Source organism: Vespula pensylvanica, chromosome 1 (genome assembly GCF_014466175.1).
Source record: "Vespula pensylvanica isolate Volc-1 chromosome 1, ASM1446617v1, whole genome shotgun sequence".
In the NCBI taxonomy this organism is placed as follows: domain Eukaryota; kingdom Metazoa; phylum Arthropoda; class Insecta; order Hymenoptera; family Vespidae; genus Vespula; species Vespula pensylvanica.
Window position 1 is genome coordinate 17,892,200 of NC_057685.1, and position 18,812 is coordinate 17,911,011.

Below are 18,812 nucleotides of genomic sequence, written 5' to 3' on the forward strand. Positions count from 1 at the left end.
TCTCTCGTGTAACGCAAGAGTATCGTCTACGTAACGCAACGAATGATGTAGTATACACATGTGTGTGTGTGTGTGTGTGTGTGTGTGTCTACGTAGAGGTTCGCACTTCTTAAGAGGCGCACATGCTAGATCGTTTCTTTTTCTCTCTTTTTACAGTCCCCCTCCCCTCTCTCTTTCTCTCTTTCTCTTACTCTTCCAAAGTAGTTTTTCTCATGGTCGTGATCGACAGTGATGAAACGATTGAAATTGAAGACATTTCCAAATTAAAAGATTCAGTTTAAAGTTACATGTATAATCTGATTCCTTTTTTTCTTTTCGAGTAAACCGAAATTTCAAGTTGCATCATTTTATCCAAAAAAAAAAAAAAAAAAAAGGAAACATTTGTGAACGTTAATTATTTCGAATTAAACGAAAATTTATAAGTTTCATCACTTCATCGTGAACAAATTTCCCAGAGTTAAATCGTTCTATCGAACAAATATTTTCTTACTTTTTGATAAAAAAAAAACAAAAAAAAAGAGAGAGAGAGAGAGAGAGAAATATTTGGAAACGTTATTACGTTTTATCCAAAGAAAATCGTATAAGTTGCGCTATGAAAAAAAAAAGAAAGAAAAAAAAGAAAGAAAGAAAGAAAAACGTAATATATCGTTCGATTTACGTATTTTCAATTGTTATCCTATTTTTCAAGAAAGAAAAGAAAAAAAGAAAAAATGTGAACAATTCTTCTCGAAAGGAAAAATACGATGATCAGATTTCATATATTTCTTTCCTTTTTTTTATTTATTTTTCTTTTTCCTTTTTTCCCTTCTTCCTATCGTTGGTAAAGCATAGCTATGCGCTATGTTTGACATCGTGGAAATATGCGCAATCGTCGAGTCACTACCAAAGAAGGCTTTAACGTACTACGTAAGTACGGATCGGATTCTTCGGAGAAATTCTTCGAATTCCATTGATGCATGGCCGAAGGTTTCGATAGGGATCGTCGAAGACGTTATCCGGCTGTTTCGTCTAAAGCGCACGAGCAGCATTGCCCAGCTAAACGTGGCGCCATTGTTCGTTTCCTTTGAAATTCATTATCTCATGACCGTTCGTCAAAGTGATGATGGTACTTAAGGATTCTCTTTTCCAAGAAGAAATCTAAAGAAGATGGCAAACTTCTCATCCTTAATTTATTCATTCATTTTTTTATTATTATCATGATATTTTTACTCATCTATTTCTTACTTATTCTTCCTTATACACTGTGTCGAAGTATCGTTTAATACGTCAGAGTAAAATGGATGAACGATAATGAAATTCGTTATCTCGTGAAAGTGATACTACAGGATTCTCTTTTCTAAGTGTTCTAACAAGATGGCAAACTTCTCTCCGCAATTTATTTATTCGTCTTTTCTTCTTATTATTATTATTTTCATTATTTCTTTTTTTATCTTGTACCGTATCAATGTGCCGTATCTTCCGCGGAGATACATAAAATGGATAAGTGATTAAAAGAAAGAAATAGGGATAGAAGGCAATTTGATCTCTAAGGAAAAAGATCTGGACGTTTAGAAAGCCTCTGTGGCTGAGCAAAACGTGGTCGTTGTTATTCGATACGTTAGTCCGTATCGTTCGGAGTTTCACAATCGTTTGGATCGTCGATTCGAAAAGGGTAACGTTGATTATTGATGGAAGAGAGTGAGAGTGGTGAAAGAGAGAAATAAGAGAATAGAAGGAAAGGGAAGAGAAGAGAAAAGAAGAAAAATATCGTAATGAAAAATCAATCTAAAAGAAAGAAAGAAAGAAAAAAAAGAAAAAAAAACGAGCAAATTTATCATTTCAAATTAAGATTATTAATTCGAACGGCTTTGAATCAATCTAACTTGTGTAGGATATTTTTTCTTCCTGGAGTTGTTAGATCGTGAGCTCACGCTACTCGTCATCCACTCGACGAGGACGGTTATGAAAAAAAAGAAATGAAAGAAAGAGAGAGAAACAAAAAGAAGAAGGAAGTACATATATATACATATATAATTCGAATAACAGGCTCCTTTTGACACGCTTCGTTTCATGGCGTAACCGCGACTAACGTGGCGAAGCAATTATCGTAAGCTATTAGTGAAAACGGCCGACGGCTAAATTCTTGACATACTTCGAATGTGAGCCTTCCTATCGTAAGGGATGGAATCATTTGGATCCATTAAGGAAGCAAATAAAAAAAAAAGGAAAAAAGAAATTCGATTTCTAGATCTCAAGTATTCTTGATCACCTTTGAGGAACTTTGATCGACATCGAGTCGAATAAAAAGATGTAATTATTCGATTTACGTAATCCTTAAAAGGTATAGGATATATATACATACATATATATATATATATATATATATATATATATATCTTTATCCGTGTACGAATTTTGAAATAGGGTTTTAAATAGTTCTTTTTATTTTTCCTTTCTTCTTTGTTTCTTTTTTCTTTCTCTTCTTTTTTTTTTATTTTCTTTTCCTAAAGCAAATAAAAGTATGTGTGGGCGACGCAGCCGCGTTACATGAATTATTTATATCCAATCTATAAATTATAAACTCGTTCTCGTACGACGTATGTATGTCCGATGATATACGTCAATGTCTACTACTCCTACGATTGTAGAGAGAGGATCGTCTGTATAGCGTGAACGGGGAAAGTGGGACAGTAGAGTTCTTTTTCGTTTGGACAATGGACACCATAAATTGCGAGTACGTATATGTTATGACGTTTACATCAAAAGTAAGTACGTAACTACGATTCGCAGGTGAATTCGTAAGACGATCTTATCACTTCTATGTACTTATGTACTTTCTAATATTATTTTCTCGTGCCGAAGCGATTACAATAATAATAACAATAACAACAACAACGCACAACAACGATTGTCATCGTGTTATGTATAAATGAAAAAAAAAGAGTACCAAAAAAGAAAAGAAAAAAAAATGATTACAAACAAAAATCAATAAAATTACTTTTCCAAAATCGATAGAATATTCGAATGTGGCGCGACCTAAAACGTCGCGATATCTCTCGTAAATTCTCGGAACTATCGACTGGAACGTCGACCGGCTCGCTATGTCAATCGTTAGAAAACTAGGAACAACAATCCCTGATTTCGCGTATCATGTCTGTATATATATATACGTATATATACGCACACATATATGTAACACACACCGTAGCTTTGTACAATTTTGAAAATGGCGGGCTTTTTTTGAAACGACGATTCTCCAAGATGGCGGTCATCGAGGTAACAACCGCCGAAGACAGTATTATACTAGGGACTCTACCACGCCCAATCGTCGACGTCCGCGCGTCTATCCCTCTCTTATAATTTCTCTTCGTCCCACCAACGAACAGCGCGGCATGCGCTTTCGCGCGTCATCCTTACTCGTCCTCTGCCATTCGTCCTCCCCACCACCACGACGACGACTCGTCCGTGGCGGCGACACGACGACGGTGGCGGCGGCGGCGGTGGTGGCGGTGGTGGTGGCGGTGATGGTGGTGGTGGTGGTGGTGATGGTGGTGGTGGTGGTGGCGGCAGCGGCGGTGGACGGCGGCGACCGGCGGTGGCGGTGCATCGCGCCTCTCTCACAGCCACGGAGCATGCCAGTCGGTTTTTATCCATTGTACGGTACGGTACACGCAAGACTTTCGACGTTTACAATAGTCGTGCCTGTGGGGCGCTTTAAAAGACGATCACGAGGGACCGTCTCTCTCTCTCTCTTTCTTTCTTTCTTTCTTTCTTTCTTTCTTTCTTTCTCTCTCTTTCTTTTTCTTTCTTTCTCTCTCTCTCTCTCTCTATCTATCTCTCTGTCTCTGTCCGTCCATTCTCTTAGCTTTTCGCACGTTCTGTGTGAGAGCGCGAACGACAGAAGAAGAGAAAGAAATTGTAGCAGTAGTGGTAGTGGTGGTGTGGTGATAGTAGCAGCAGCGGTAGTAGCAGGAGCAGAGTAGTAGTATAGTAGTGTAGTAGCAGTGTAGTAGAGTAGGAGAAGTAGGTGGGGGTGGTGAAGGAAGAGGAATAAAAGGAGAAGGAGGTGTAGTGGTGGTGGTGGTGGTAGTGACAGTAGTAGTGGTGGTGGTGGTGGTGGTGGTGCTGTTGTGGCGGTGGTGGTGGTGCCGGTGCTGCTGGCGGTGGTGCTGGTGGTGGTGGTGGACCGCGGTTCGATAACCGACGAATCGCATCGTTGCAAACCGGCCTGGACCGCATCGTCGGATACGCGTGCTCTCCTTCAAAAACGGAAGGAGGAAAAAGAGAAACATCATTCTGCCTGTTTCCTCGTGGCCAACTCGACAACAAAAGGATCGACAACGAGTGACCCGGCATAAAGTTCGAGAGCGCACAACTAACGTGCAAATACGAAGTAAGAGAAATAAAAGAGGTGCGCGCTCCCTCACGGCAGCGGTGCCGGCAGCCATTGCGTTTTCTTCTTCATCGTGTCTCCTCTCGCTCTTACGATCGCGCGCTCCTCTGCGTCGATACGGTTGCGTTATACCGGGTGTACCCGAACGGTACTTGCCCCCTCCCCTTTATTTTCTCCTTCTCCCACTCTGTCTCTTTATCTATTTCTTTCTGTCTCTCTCTCTCTCTTTTTCTCTCTCCCTTTCTCTCTTTCTTTCTCTTTATACCACACACACACACACGCACACACACACACCATCTTTCGTTTCATCGTTTGTCTTCGTCGTTGACTCGTGTGTCTCGTGTTGAACCACGCGAGTTTCAATGTCGATGAGTTTCGACGTCGCTCGTGACTCGTGTTCGTTACGTACGTACGACTAACTCCGTCGATAAAACAGAGCTCCCTCTCTTTCTCTCTCTCTCTCTCTCTCTCTCTCTCTCTCTCTCTCTCTATCCTCTTCTTAACCACTCTCCCAACATATCTCTCGCTTCCATCTCTTTCTCTTCCTCGCGTATATGCACGCTATGCACGTGCATTCAATACATGTGCGTGACACGCACGTCGAGCCGGGTCTCTTCGAGTGACGTTAACCTCATCCTAATCTACTCGCGTCCTCTTGAAATCTCGAACGAGAGCTTATATCCGGCGATTTTCTCACGTTAGTCGAGTATCGTACTATCGATTCGACTGTTTTTTTTTTCTCTTTTCCTTTTATTTTCATTTTTCTTCTTTTACTTTCTTTTTTTATTGTATTTTCGTCGATCCTCCCACAACTTTCATTACTTTATTCGAATTAACACTTTTATTCTTCTATATTTTCATAATGCTTTTTTTACTTTTATAAACAAGAAAGTGTCAAAATTTTTATATTATTCTTATCATTTGTAATCCACAATTTTCTATATTATTATTTCTATATTCTAGCTATTTTCACATTATTATTTTTATATTTTAATTTTGTTTTCTATACGAACGAAAGGAAGATGATAATAATCTTATGATTCGTTACGACTCTTATCAATAGTTCAATAGTAATACTATTTAAGAAGATGCGAGATTGTTACTTGTACGAAATACGAAATAATCGATTATTTTACGATGGAATTATCGATCGATCGAACGCTTTGATAACCGATCGATAGCTCAATTTCAGTTGAGAAGAAGTTCGATCGTAAATTTTCCTAGGTCAAAGAGAGAAATGGGGGTAGGGGGTTGAAAGGGGATAGTAGGATGTGAGTAGAGGGATTGGTACGCTCGATTCTTGTCAAACATCGGGATAACGGTGTTACAAGGAAATTTATGTGACAACGATATTAGACGACGAGCAATATTCGCCAACGCAGAAGATCGATGCCTAAATCTTCATTTTCTTTTTTCTTTCATACGGTGAAAGCTATGGTCTCTACGATATTCCTTTACATTGCTCCTTATTCATGTATCTTTTTCTATTTCTGTCTATCTCGTCTAGACAGAAACGATAGAATCTTTAATGCAAATAGAAGGAGAAAGGAAGAGAGAAAAAGAGAGAGAGAGAGAGAGAGAGAGAGAGAGAGACAAAAAATATATATACTACAACCTATGCCTGTTTAAAAGGACGATAGAAATCTCTAATATAAATAGAAGAGAAAAACACAAAGAGAGAAAGAGAGAGAGAGAGAGAGAGAGAGAGAGAGAGAGAGAGATATATATTACGTAAACGAAACGAAGAAAAAATAGTAAAACAAAGATAGATATTTCGCGCGAAAACGTCTCTCTCTATTTCTATCTTTTTCTCACTTTGTCCTAATCTCTTTTATCTATTTTGTTTTTTCGCATGTACTGTATTATGTCCATACATTTCTCTTCCTCTCTCTCTCTCTCTCTCTCTCTCTCTCTCTCTCTCTCTCTCTTTTTCTTTCTCTCTCTCTCACTTTTTTTCTCTTTATTTGTTTCTCGTTTTCATTTTGTGTCTCTTTGTTCTTTCGGATGTATCATCGTTGTGAAATTTTGACTTTTGCTCCTTCGGAAAAAGGGAAAAATTAGAGTGAGGGTCAACGATAAAGAAAGAGAGAGAGAGAGAGAGAGAGAGAGAGAGAGAGAGAGAGAGAGAGAGAGAGAGAGAAAAGAAAAGGGGAGAGAGATAAAGAGAGACCTTCTAAACGGTCAACATTTTCTTTTTCTACTTGATCCCTCGATGAAAGAAAGAAGAGATACCCGTCATACGATTAAATAAATTTAATACATAAATCATTTTAGAGGAACCTTCTCATTTTCTTTTTATATTGCTATTATTCTTTTAACAATTTAATCATAAATAAAATTTAATCGCGTACATTGTCACGTTTATCGTCCGACATTATTATTTGATATTATATCCCGATAACTATTCAGTAAAATATTATCAAATAAAAATATTCAGATATATTGTAATTAGCGAAGAAAGAAGTTCGCACTAGGTGCAAATTGATTGGAAAATTTATTATACCGAGAAAAGTCGAAATTGAAAGGAAGTAAAGATATAATCACACGACCAGAGGAACTCGAGGAAAAAATCCATTAATATTCCGTAGCTGTTATGCAAGTTTAATCAGTAAAAAAAATAATAAAGAGTAGTTAGGTATTCCTGGATCGTGGATTAATTGAAAAAAAAAAAGAAAAGAAGGAGAGAGAAAAAAAAAGAAAAGAAAGAGAGAGAAAAAAAAAAGAAAAAAATTCTTTGCAAATAGAAGAAAGTCGAAATTAAAGGAATTAAAAATGTAATCACGTGATCAAAAGGACTCTAGCAAAAAAATCCATTAATATTCCGTCGCTGTAATACAATTTTAATTAGTAAAGAAAACATAGAGTAATCGCGGATCGTAGATTAATTGAAAAAAGAAGAAAAGAGAAAAAAAACAGGAAAAAAAAGAAAGAAAAAAAATTTCTTTTGCAAATGAAGAAAGTCGAAGAAATTAAAAAAAGAAAAAATATAATCGCGTGGCCGTAAAGGACACGAGGAAAAAATTTTATATTCCGTTTAATATTCCGTCAGAGTTGTGTAATAAAGACAAGGTGCGACGTATGTAAGTAAGTACTTATGCATATTGTCAGCTCGAATAGACTTTTCTTTATCCGGAAGAGAAACGTCATCTAATTTAGAAGTTTTGTAATACTTTTCATTAGTCGCGTATTAGAAGCTTAGAATCCTTTTGGAGAGGATCCAATTATCATTTGTTATACTTCTTCTTGTCGCACTAATCTCTAACGCATAGCTTCCTTTCTGTTATATCATCGAAATTTCATTCAATTTCGAAAACGATTTTTTTCCTGCTTTATTATTACTTCCTAATTTCGTTCGAAAATTTCAAATCGATTTGAATAATGGATATTCGACATTTCGATAACGAAATGTACATTCGTACATTATTAAACGACTGAGAACGATGATTGTTCTGACGTCGAACGATCGTCGTTCGTCGTACTCGTCATCGTCTGGTCGGAAGTTATTCGAGATAATTTTCACGTGGGCTTCCGACCTCGTCGAGATCTCTCTCTCTCTCTCTCTCTCTCTCTCTCTCTCTCTCTGTCTCTCTCTTTCTCTCTTTCCAGAGAATATATGAATATAATTTCAAATAAGTATTTGTGTGTATATACGTATATAATTATGTATTACAACGAATTAGACACGAACCATCGCTGATTTTATATTATTAAATATAAATACTAATAATGAATTGAACAAAAAAAAATTTATATATGCGGTGTTTTACGTATTAATTTTTTATTAATATTTATTAATCCAAAATTACTGCGTGTATATATATATGTTATATATATATATATAAGATATATATACATATATATATATATAAGATATATATACATATATATATCTTATGTGTATATATGCAAGATGTTTGACGTGTAACAATTTTTTTTTTATTAATACTTAATAATACAAAACGATCGGATCACGTGTATACTTCGTATTACATAAAGAAACAAGCTATTAAAAGGAACTTCACGTCATAAATTATCACGTGTCTTTATTAATAATATAATACCAATTATATACGCGTGATAGAGATATATGTGTAATTACAATGAAAAAGAAGGAAAGAGAGAGAGAGAGAGAGAGAGAGAGAGAGAGAGAGAGAGAGAGAGAGAGAGAGAGAGAGAGAGAGGGTGTTGTTACACGAGAAGCTTTGTTATACAGTAATTTGATTCAGGGAACACTATGAAAATTAACTTAAAATATTGCATGCTCACGAAAATGTGCAACCCATCATGCAAGCTTGACGATCGTAGGAGAGGAAAGGGGTAAGGAGTTATGAGGGATGAGGAGTAAGGGAGGAGAAGGAGAAGGGTGGGAGAGAGGGCTGGTTAGCTATTTCATCGACGGTCGTATCGAGACACGATGAAAAAGGTTATTGGATTACTTCTGGGTATCAGGTGTATCAGGTGGTTAGACGCATCGTTATCTTTATCCGCTCGGTACACCTGCTTCGCATATCACATAGATATTATATGCACTCACCTCGACGTATCGTGTCGCGGGATTCGCCTGTGAAATGCAAATGCGAACAATAATAATAAATGCGTGCCTTCTCGTAGAATGTATGTATATATGTATTTATGTATGTATGTATGTATGTATATATGATGTATGTGTGTGTGTATGAATGTGCGTGATAGCTATATATGCATATATACAAACGTGACTACGATGGCGCGTCTATAATACTTTCGTGAAATACGATTCACTGAAATGTTTTTTTTTTCTTTTCCTTTCGTTCTTTTTTTTTTTATTGTTTCTATCGTTGTCGTCCTCGTTGAAATGAATCGAATAAAACTCGTCACTTTCTGTTTATTTTTTCTTTCTTTCTTTTTTTTTTTTTTTTTTGATCATCAATGAATTATTTTACGAGCGATTTTTTTCAACTTATAATGAGAATAATAATAAATGCGTACCTTCTTGCAGAACGTATGTATACATGTGTGTGCATGCATGTGAATAGCCTATATAAGCATGTATGCATATATATATATATATATATATATATATATATATATACACACAAACGTGACTAGGATGATCCATCCATAATACTTTCACGAAATACGATCCATTGAAATGTCTCTTTTTCTTTTCCTCTTTAAAAACAATCGAATAAATATCGTTATTTAAAAAATTTTCTTTTTTGTATTTTTAATTAATTATTTATGAACGGTTTTATAAAAAAGTTTTTTTTTTTTTTCAATACTTGAATAAATAGATTTCAATTCGAGCGGAGAATTTCGATACCAACGATCGATAACGTAGTTTTTGACGTCAATCGTATGTTAATTATCTCAAAAAAAAAAAAAAAAAGAAAAAAGGAAAAAAAAAGAAGAAAAACCTACGCGAGTCGAGTAATAATAAGAGAAGGAAGGAGGGAGAGAGAGAGGGAGAGAGAGAGAGAGAGAGAGAGAGAGAGAGAGAGAGAGAGAGAGAACGAGAACTTACATCATATGAAATTAACAATCGATGAGACAATCACGAATAATCTTCTTTTTCTCAGGTGAATATTTTTCAAGAAATTTCCTCACTGTCCTTTGGTCCAATCATAAAAAGAAGAAATCTCGTCGATGGACGACGTCACATCGTTGGGTCTTCGAGAAACAAGAAAAGAAACAAGAAAAATCCGTCGTTGATTTTTAGTTTATATCCAAAAGATATTATTCAGGATATCGAAAAAAAAAGGAGGAAAAAAGAAAAGAAACAAGATTGAAGAATAAAAACAAGAACAAGAAGAATAAGAAAGAAGAAATCAAATTAGCTGCTTGTCATATTGACTTGTGTCGGTGAATATTATAAAATAAATATATATATATATATATATATATATATATATATATATATACACGTGTGTGTACGATATGTTCGAAGGAAGACAAATTCGTTGTCTTGATACTTCGTTGAAAAAGAAATTAAAATAGAAAAAAAAGAGAAGAAAAAAGAAAAGGAGGAGAAAGAGAAGGAGAAAAAGAAGAAGAGTCGAGCTCGGATAGAAACGTTTCTAATCTTGTTTCTAATCGAGAAGGAGGAAACGAGGATCGAGTTTTGCGATGCCACGAAAGTGGTGTGCAAAGGATCGTGCGTTAAAAAGGATCATCACATACCGTGGATACACGTGAGAGAGCTTGTTCGATTAAAAGAAGATCTAGCAAACGAAAGTGAGAGATAGAGAGAGAAAGAGAGAGAGAGAGAGAGAGAAGGAGAGAGAGAGAGAGAGAGAGGCAGAAACTCGCCCTGAATTTAAACGAAAAAACAAGTCCTTTTTGATCTCTAGCCAATAAGATTTCTCAAGCTTTTGCATTAGGATCTTTTGCAAACGTCACGAAAAAAAGAAAAAGACAGACAGACAGAGAGAGAGAGAGAGAGAGAGAGAGAGAGAGAGAGAGAGAGACAAGAACGATGAAACACAATCGATAAACGCGCATTTCGCGCTTTTATTCATTATTTCTCTATCCACTTTCTTTCCTTCTTCCTCATCTTCTTTCCCTACTTCTTCTTCTTCTTCTTCTTCTTCTTCTTCTTCTTCTTCTTCTTCTTCTTCTTCTTCTTCTTCTTTCGTTTCTGCTTCTTAGTTTAGTTTAGTTTTATTTTATTTTGTTTTGTCTTTTATTTAATTTTTTCTTTAATTTTTCTTCGTTTTTTATTGATTGATTATTCATGATCTATGAGGCGAACGATGACTCCATCGATCACAAAAAAGATAAAGACGTGCCAATGTTAAGGAGTACTTTATCAAATCAGAAAATCTTCTTCTATCTTTGATCATTTATCGAAAGATCGAAGTTAAAGATTTAAAGGGAAATTGAGATAATATTTGGTGACTATTATATTATAGATAATAAGCGATATGTGTTACGAGTGGATGATCTATCTTGAATATAGACCGGCCTTGAAAATTACAGATTAATGAATTCTCCTCTTCCTCTCTCTTTTTCACTCTTTTTTATTTTGTCCCTCGTTTCACTTATTTTTGTTCTTCTTTTTCTTGTTCTTCTTATTCTTCTTCTTATTCTTCTTGTTCTATACATTTTTCAAATATTCTTTTGGAGAGGACGAAGAGAAGGAAGAGCACTCAATTAAGGTCATTGATTCGTTCGAAAACATTTCGTTGGAGTCCCGCAGATGGGAGCTCGGTTGGCTGGACCCGACGGGGTTGTGAAAATCCTCACGAGAAGAGATCGAATCGTAGAAGTCTCGAAAGGACATATCGTTCGAGTATCGACGCTCGTAGTAGTACCTCTGGTACTACTCTTAGCGTTTCTCGATCCTCGTTATCGTCCACCATCTCGATCCTTGTACCGAGCTTATCCTAGCTCACCCTTCTCCCTCCTGATTCGGCCGCGAAAACTCGATCAAGCTGGAATTGATGGAGTTGGAGAACATCGTGGCCAACACTGTGTACCTCAAAGCGAGAGAAGGTAAGAATTTTTTTCTATGATATTTATATTATATTTATTTCCTCTCTTTTTCTCCTCTCTTTTTTTCACTTTTATTATTATTATTATTATTATTATTATTATTATTATTATTATTATTATTATTATCATTATTACTATTGATTCAACAATTTTAATTTAATGAATTCATGTTTAATTTGGCATCATTTATTCGAATAAAAAAGTGCTCAACGAAGTTGCAGATCATTTAATTTATTATTTTTTAATGATTTGAATAAAGAGTGATAAAAGAAAGTTATATCATTTGATTGTAAATACTTTGAATTGAAAATGTTGAAACAACAAAAAGTTAATTCTAAATATTTTGAATTTAAGAGTGTTAACGCACAAAGTTCGATCGTTTAATTTTAAATAATTTCAATTGAAAATTTTTACAAAGTCGAGGGGGTCACTTAATTTCAAAACGATTTAAATTAAGAATTTATTCTTAATAAACTCGATTTAATTCCCTCTGAATAATATAACATAAATTATGAATCTTAATGAAGTTAGTTTTAATTTAATCTTAAACAATTTTAATTAAGAATTTCTTTATAATAAATTTAATTTTATTTTGTGCTAATAATATAAATTAAGAATCTTAACGAACGTAATTGTAATATCATCTCGAAGTACTTAGATTAAAAAGAAAAGAACTTTTCTTTTTAAAAAACCTTTTTTTTTAACAAATTTAGTTTAATTTTTAAACATTTGAAATCAACAAAGTTTAATTTTTCGTCCTTTCTCTCCATCATTTTGAAGCATTCTATTAAAACAATAATTTCTTTTTAACAATTTCTTCTCTCTCTATAAATATATAAAATATATCTTATTATTTAATGCATTTAATGTAAAATTTGATAGACACGTCAATTCTCTCGCAATAAAATACCAAACGAATTACTAATGACGTGTGTTTTCTTTTCTTTCTTTTCTGTATTTTTTGTTTTCTTTTTTGGATAGTACAAAATGACGTTATTGATAACTCACGAACGAGCGAGTAAACGTATAAAACAACGTTTTCATCTTCATACGATGAACATTAGCGATTGAACGAAATTGTACGACGGGTATATTAATGGGAGGAACGACGAATCGATCGATCGCTGCGTTGCTGGAACGTAAGCGTATCTATTCGTTTGGAATGTTCAATATGAATTACGTAGATTTGCAAAATAATCGAAGAATGTCGAACGTCTTTCTAATTATTTCATCTAGTTGATAATAAAGTTCATTGAAGAAAAATTATTGAAAAAGTCTGTTCGCTTTATCATCTTCTTTATATTTTCCACGTTTTATACGTTTCTTCTTTAATATTATATCTTTGACAAGAAAAAAAAGAAAAAGAAAAGAAAATTCATTCTAAAGAATTAATTAGAAATTGAGAAAATAAAAAAAAAAACAAATAAAAATAGAATCAAAACAAAATTTATCTGTAGGAAGAAAATTTGTTAAAAAATGATTTTTTTCGTTTTTCTCTTTGTACTTTTTCACGTATTATTTCGCAGGTTTAACATCGCTTTAGGAAATAGTCCGAACTAAGCGGATTTGCGTATTATTAGCTTCGGAGAAATCGATAATTCGCGAATTGAACGTTCGTTGGGATTTACGATGGATTTGCGTAGGTGTTTCTACGTACATTTACGTATCCATCTTCGTTCTCATGGCGAGTCCATTTATCTGCGGAATTTCATTCGAAAGGACTCGGGCTTTTCACTACCGGTCGATGCATTGTGATCGCCGAGCCAATATCTTCCACGAATCGATACGTTCTCTCGCGTTTCCTTTCACGCATGTAATTTTTTTAAAAATGAAAATAGAAAGAATATATATATATATATATATATATGTATAAATATAGTATGTAAAAAGAAAAAGAAGGAAAGATTAATATCATGCTATTAAATTAATAATTTTCTATCGTATTAAAAAGAAAAAGAGTTATATAATATATAAATTTATATAGCACAACTATATATGTAGGTGTATAAAAAGTTACTGTATGTGGGTGTATATACATATATATAAAATATATATAAATGATATATTTGTTATATTAATTAATAGATATTATTATATAGTATAATTAATATCGTAACACATCAAAATGTATGCATATGTGTGTGTGTGTTACATAATGCTATAAAATATTAAAATATCTTTTTTTAAAAATACTTAACATTTCAATTATAGTATTATTAATTAGGGAATACAAAGAACAAAGTTCAGGTAGACGTTTAATAAGACTCTCTCTCTCTCTCTTTCTCTCTCCCTCCCTCCCTTTCTCTTTTCTTGTCCCTTTAAATCTGACAAATAGAAAAAGTTTAGAACTTGCAACATGTTGCTTCATTTTCCTTTTAGGTATTTATACTTAAATACCTAAGTGCACGAAAACTTTGGCCTATGGTCCGTTGTCACGAGAATTCGTGTATTCGAGTAGGTAATAGCATGGTAGAATGTCCTTTGGGAATAACTTCGACTTGGAAACTAAACCTCCCAAGAATAAAAGAGGCAAGGGGTGGTAAAGGGTAAAGAAGTTGAAAACTATTTTATAAGTAGAAAGTGAAGAAGTAGTGGAAAAGTAGGAAATAAACGAGGAAAATAGAAAGTGGCATTTGATATTTAAAAAAAAAAAAAAGAAAAAAAAAGAGAGAGAGAAAGAAATTATATCTTTAAGGATAAATTTTATGAATGATATTACGTACACACAAATATTCAAAATTGAAAAAGAATTCTTTCCAAGGTTTTTCTTCGTTTAAAATAAATATTTTCTTTGGACTTGATTATTATTTTATTACGATTATTATTATTATTATTATTATTATTATTATTATTATTATTATTATTATTATTTTACTTCTTTATTAATAGTCGACGATAAAGATTCGACATTTTAATCAATTATTCACCGCGAGGACAAGAAAATATACTTATTTCGCGGTGTAAGAAATTACGGTGTAAAAGATAGTGAAATACCTTGTAGTTCTATTTTGCAATTAAAACGATTTACGAAACGAATGTGAGGAATCTTTCACCCACAAAGAACCAAGTCCTTGCCATTTCGAAGCATCGTAGAGTGTAAGAGCCATACTAAGGAAATGCCACAGAAATATATATGTATATGTATCTCTCTCTCTCTCTCTCTCTCTCTCTCTCTCTCTCTCTTTCTTTCTCTCTTTCTCTGACGTATAGAGATTGCATTAGTTATGAAAACAACGTTTTCAAAAAGAACCTTCGTAATCTATTTCCTCGTCACGATCGTAAAACTCTCTAGCCGGTGGCTGGAGTGTCCCTTTCGAACTAAATGCTAGTAGAGAGTTATCAAAGGTATGCTGAAAATAACTTTCAAGTACCAAAGAGTTTAGGTGAAAGAACGATTCGAAATATATATATATATATATATATATATATATATAATATTATATATTACTGATTCAATACCTTTGAGATTTATTTCTATATCTCGTACAAGTAATTTGTATGTTAAAAAATATTAATTTATATGTTAAAGAAATTCGATCATATTTTTTTTTCTTTTTTTTTTTTTTTATAGACTGAAACATCTCTTTTCACGTTAAAATTGAGTTTTTTTGTAGATATCGATTAAAAAATAAATGAGAATTTTATAACTTTGAGATTTTGTTTCTATATCGAGTAAAGAAATTCGATCTTCTATATCGATCAACGATATTTTATATAAAAGAAATTCGATCTTTTTGAAATGAAATATCTTTTACTTTAATATTTTATATTTCGAGAGATCGAATTGAAATACATGAAAATTTAATCTCGTAGAAGTTTTTTCATATATCGAGTAATCAACGATATGAATTATAAAAGTTGTAGAAAAATGGAGTTTTTTTAAATCGAAACGTTTCTATTGTTACTTCGTTAATTAAAAAATTTTTTATGATTTTTAGAGCGTGCAAATTTAATCTCTACGAGATTTTTTTCGTTATCAAGTAATTAAACATATGAAAATTGAAAAAGAAACTTAACTTTCCTAATAAAAAAGTCTTCATTTAAAAATAAAAATTTTCGAAGATCTTTCTCTAAGAATTAATTTCCGAAGTTTACTTTCGCATTATAAAAGCAAATCATGTTACACCGATCGTCGGTGTATCTCGTGCCATTGTAATATTTAACGGCTCGCATTATCTTCAGAGCGAAAAGTTCATTCTAAAAGGTTAAAGATATCACATTCCTTGGACTCGTTACTCCAATAAAATTTATCCAATAGATGTGCAAATTTATTTCTAAAGATAAGAATAAGAAAGGAGACTAAAAAAAAAAAAAAGAAAAAGAAAGAAAAATAAAAATATATATAAATTCAAATATTTTATACCTTATCATCGAACTTCGTTTACATATATTATATTTAATCAATTTTTATCATCATAATAATTCTTCTGATAGAGAACGATTGACGAAAAAAAAAAACAATAAAAATTAAGATTGCTATATAACAAAATAGCAATAACTTTGTACACTATATTTTAAGCGATTTTCATGAATGAATAATTTTTTCCGTGAAAGAACGATTGATAAAAATAAAAAGAAGAGTCCTAACATTATTTGCAATAATATCGAACTTCATAATTAATATTTTATAGATTTTTATCGATCAATGATTTTTTTTGATGGTCAGGGATTATTAATAAAATAAAAAAAAGCACATAATGACACTTAAGATTTGATGTTAGCTTGTTGAGAAAACAAGGAACTCGCGTGTTAAGGAAAAGTAGGTAAATGGGTTTGCGTGAGATGCTCCAACGACGTCAATGGCCTTGTAATCACATTGCCTTGGTAAACTGTATAAATACGAGAGTGAAGCTCGACCGAGAACCGTATTATGAACCGCTTGTAAATTATGTAAGAACGCGGAGCCATTCAAGTAACAAGTTAATTATTCCTTTCGCTAGCAAACCTTATTTCTTGTTGACGTCGTCGTTGTCGTCATCATCATCATCATCATTGTTGACATCGTTGACAAAGAGTTGTCTAATTCCAAGTTTGAACTGATGAAGAGTTCTACAATTTGAAGTTTGATAGAAATTATTATACTAATTTCGAATTAGTTTCTAATATCATTTGCAAGTCATTTTCAATGTTTCATTCATACGTACATACATACATACATACATACATAATATGCATAATATATATATTCTACACTCTATGCTATTGTATCTGATATATCAGATATGTAAATAGTAACTATTAATATATAATTATATTTATAAATAATATTTCATACATAAAATGTCCCCAATTAAATCTGATTATAGAGACTGTATGACTATATATATTTATTATAACGAGAAAATATTTTAATGGTATTTAGAGAAGATAAAAAATTTGTTCAAATTGTAAAAGAATTATCTTTAAATGATATTTTTTGCGAACGTAAACTCGTTGAGTCAGCGAGTCTACGTATATTCGTTGCAACGTTATAAAGACGAGCTTTGATTTTCAACTTCATTTATAATTTCATTCTATATACATATATCGATTTTAAAAATGAAGAAAAATAATATTCATCAATGAAAATGTAATTTATTTATAGTAAAATGAAATCTTTTAATTATTCCGTTGTTCCATAAATTTTTCATCTGTTATGATACATAAATTAAACTAATTTATCTATTGATATTTTCTTCTAATATGTCGTCTAAAAATTAATGATCATTTAAACTTTTCCTTTTTTGTCTATCTATCTATCTATCTATCTATCTATCTATATATCTATCTATCTATCATCGTTTATCATTAATGTAAAAGTTTCACAAGAAGAAATCGGAAAAAGTTTCTTTCCAATTTTCTCAGCTTCATGGTTGCATTCGCTAATTGTACATACACATATACACACACACACACACACACACACACACATTATGTATATACAAGAATGAATCAAAAGTTTCTAAGAGAATCTTAAAAATTAATCACTCTTTCTCGAGAAATTATTAGGACTCCAATTAGGCTTATAATCTGAAGAGAAAAGAAAGAGAGATTGGTCTGTAAAAAAAGAGAAGAAGTAAAAAGAAAAAGAAACAAGGAAAAACTAAATAAAATAAAAATAGAAGAGAAACTATATTTTTATATTTTCATACTTGATAAATAGAAAGGGTTTATAAAAACTTTTGTTATAATTTTAAACAAATATAAATTTATTTTAACGCGATAACGTTAATCTTACGTATATCCAACAAAACTCAAAGATAAACATTGATAAAATAAATGTTTAATCCGTCTTTAATACCATCTAGGAAACTTTTGACTCAATTAGGAACTTTTGACCCACCCTATGCATACATAAGTACATACTACGTACATATGTGTACATAGTATCTCGCGTGCAATTACGTGGAAGATGAACGGAATGTTTGAACGAGAGGAAAAACAAGTTCTGGCGTGTCCCGAACGAATTCATCATTCATCATCACAAGCCATGAATACATATGTATAAATTATATATGTACTCGTACGTATGTATGATGCGTATATGTACAACCATACATACTTATGTATTCTTACGTACATAAAGTACATGCAACGAATAGTTTTCATTTCCATGAAATTCGTTATCGTCTTAGTCATGAAGGGGTGAGTGACAGAAAGATGGAAGGTGAGGGGTTGAAAGGAGGGTAAAATAATTTCAACCCTTGAAATCTCACATTTCTTTCTTCAATTATGGATTCGAAAGAAAGAAAGGAAAAAAGAAGGTCGCTCTTTCAAAATTTCTTTTTTATTTATTTATTTATTTATTTTCTTTTTATTTATCTTTTCTTCTTCTTTCTTCCTTTCTTTCTTTCTCGTTGACCTTCTCTCTCTTTTTCATCAGATTTCTTTCTCACTTTTCCTTTTAGCGCATAACTACTTACATTATTATTTCCACCTTTATTTTCTTTCTTTTTTATATCTTTTTTCTTTTTCTTTTTTTTTTTTT

General features: G+C 32.7%; 1 protein-coding gene across 4 annotated transcripts in view; it reads left to right on the top strand.

Annotated features, from left to right (window-relative positions):
- The first annotated feature begins 4,084 nt into the window (after positions 1 to 4,084).
- Positions 4,085 to 18,812, top strand: part of LOC122632506 (G protein-coupled receptor kinase 2) — a 23,682-nt gene continuing 8,954 nt past the window's right edge. Inside the window, exons 1-3 of one of the 4 annotated variants that reach the window (XM_043819358.1) lie at positions 4,085 to 4,372; positions 9,931 to 10,585; positions 11,479 to 11,845. In XM_043819358.1, coding sequence (XP_043675293.1) covers positions 11,794 to 11,845 — 52 coding nt within the window. In that variant the 5' untranslated portion in view covers positions 4,085 to 4,372; positions 9,931 to 10,585; positions 11,479 to 11,793. Of the gene's footprint in view, positions 4,373 to 9,930; positions 10,586 to 10,924; positions 11,846 to 18,812 lie in introns of those variants that run through there. The other 3 variants (XM_043819377.1, XM_043819368.1, XM_043819347.1) reach the window with 3 other exon arrangements.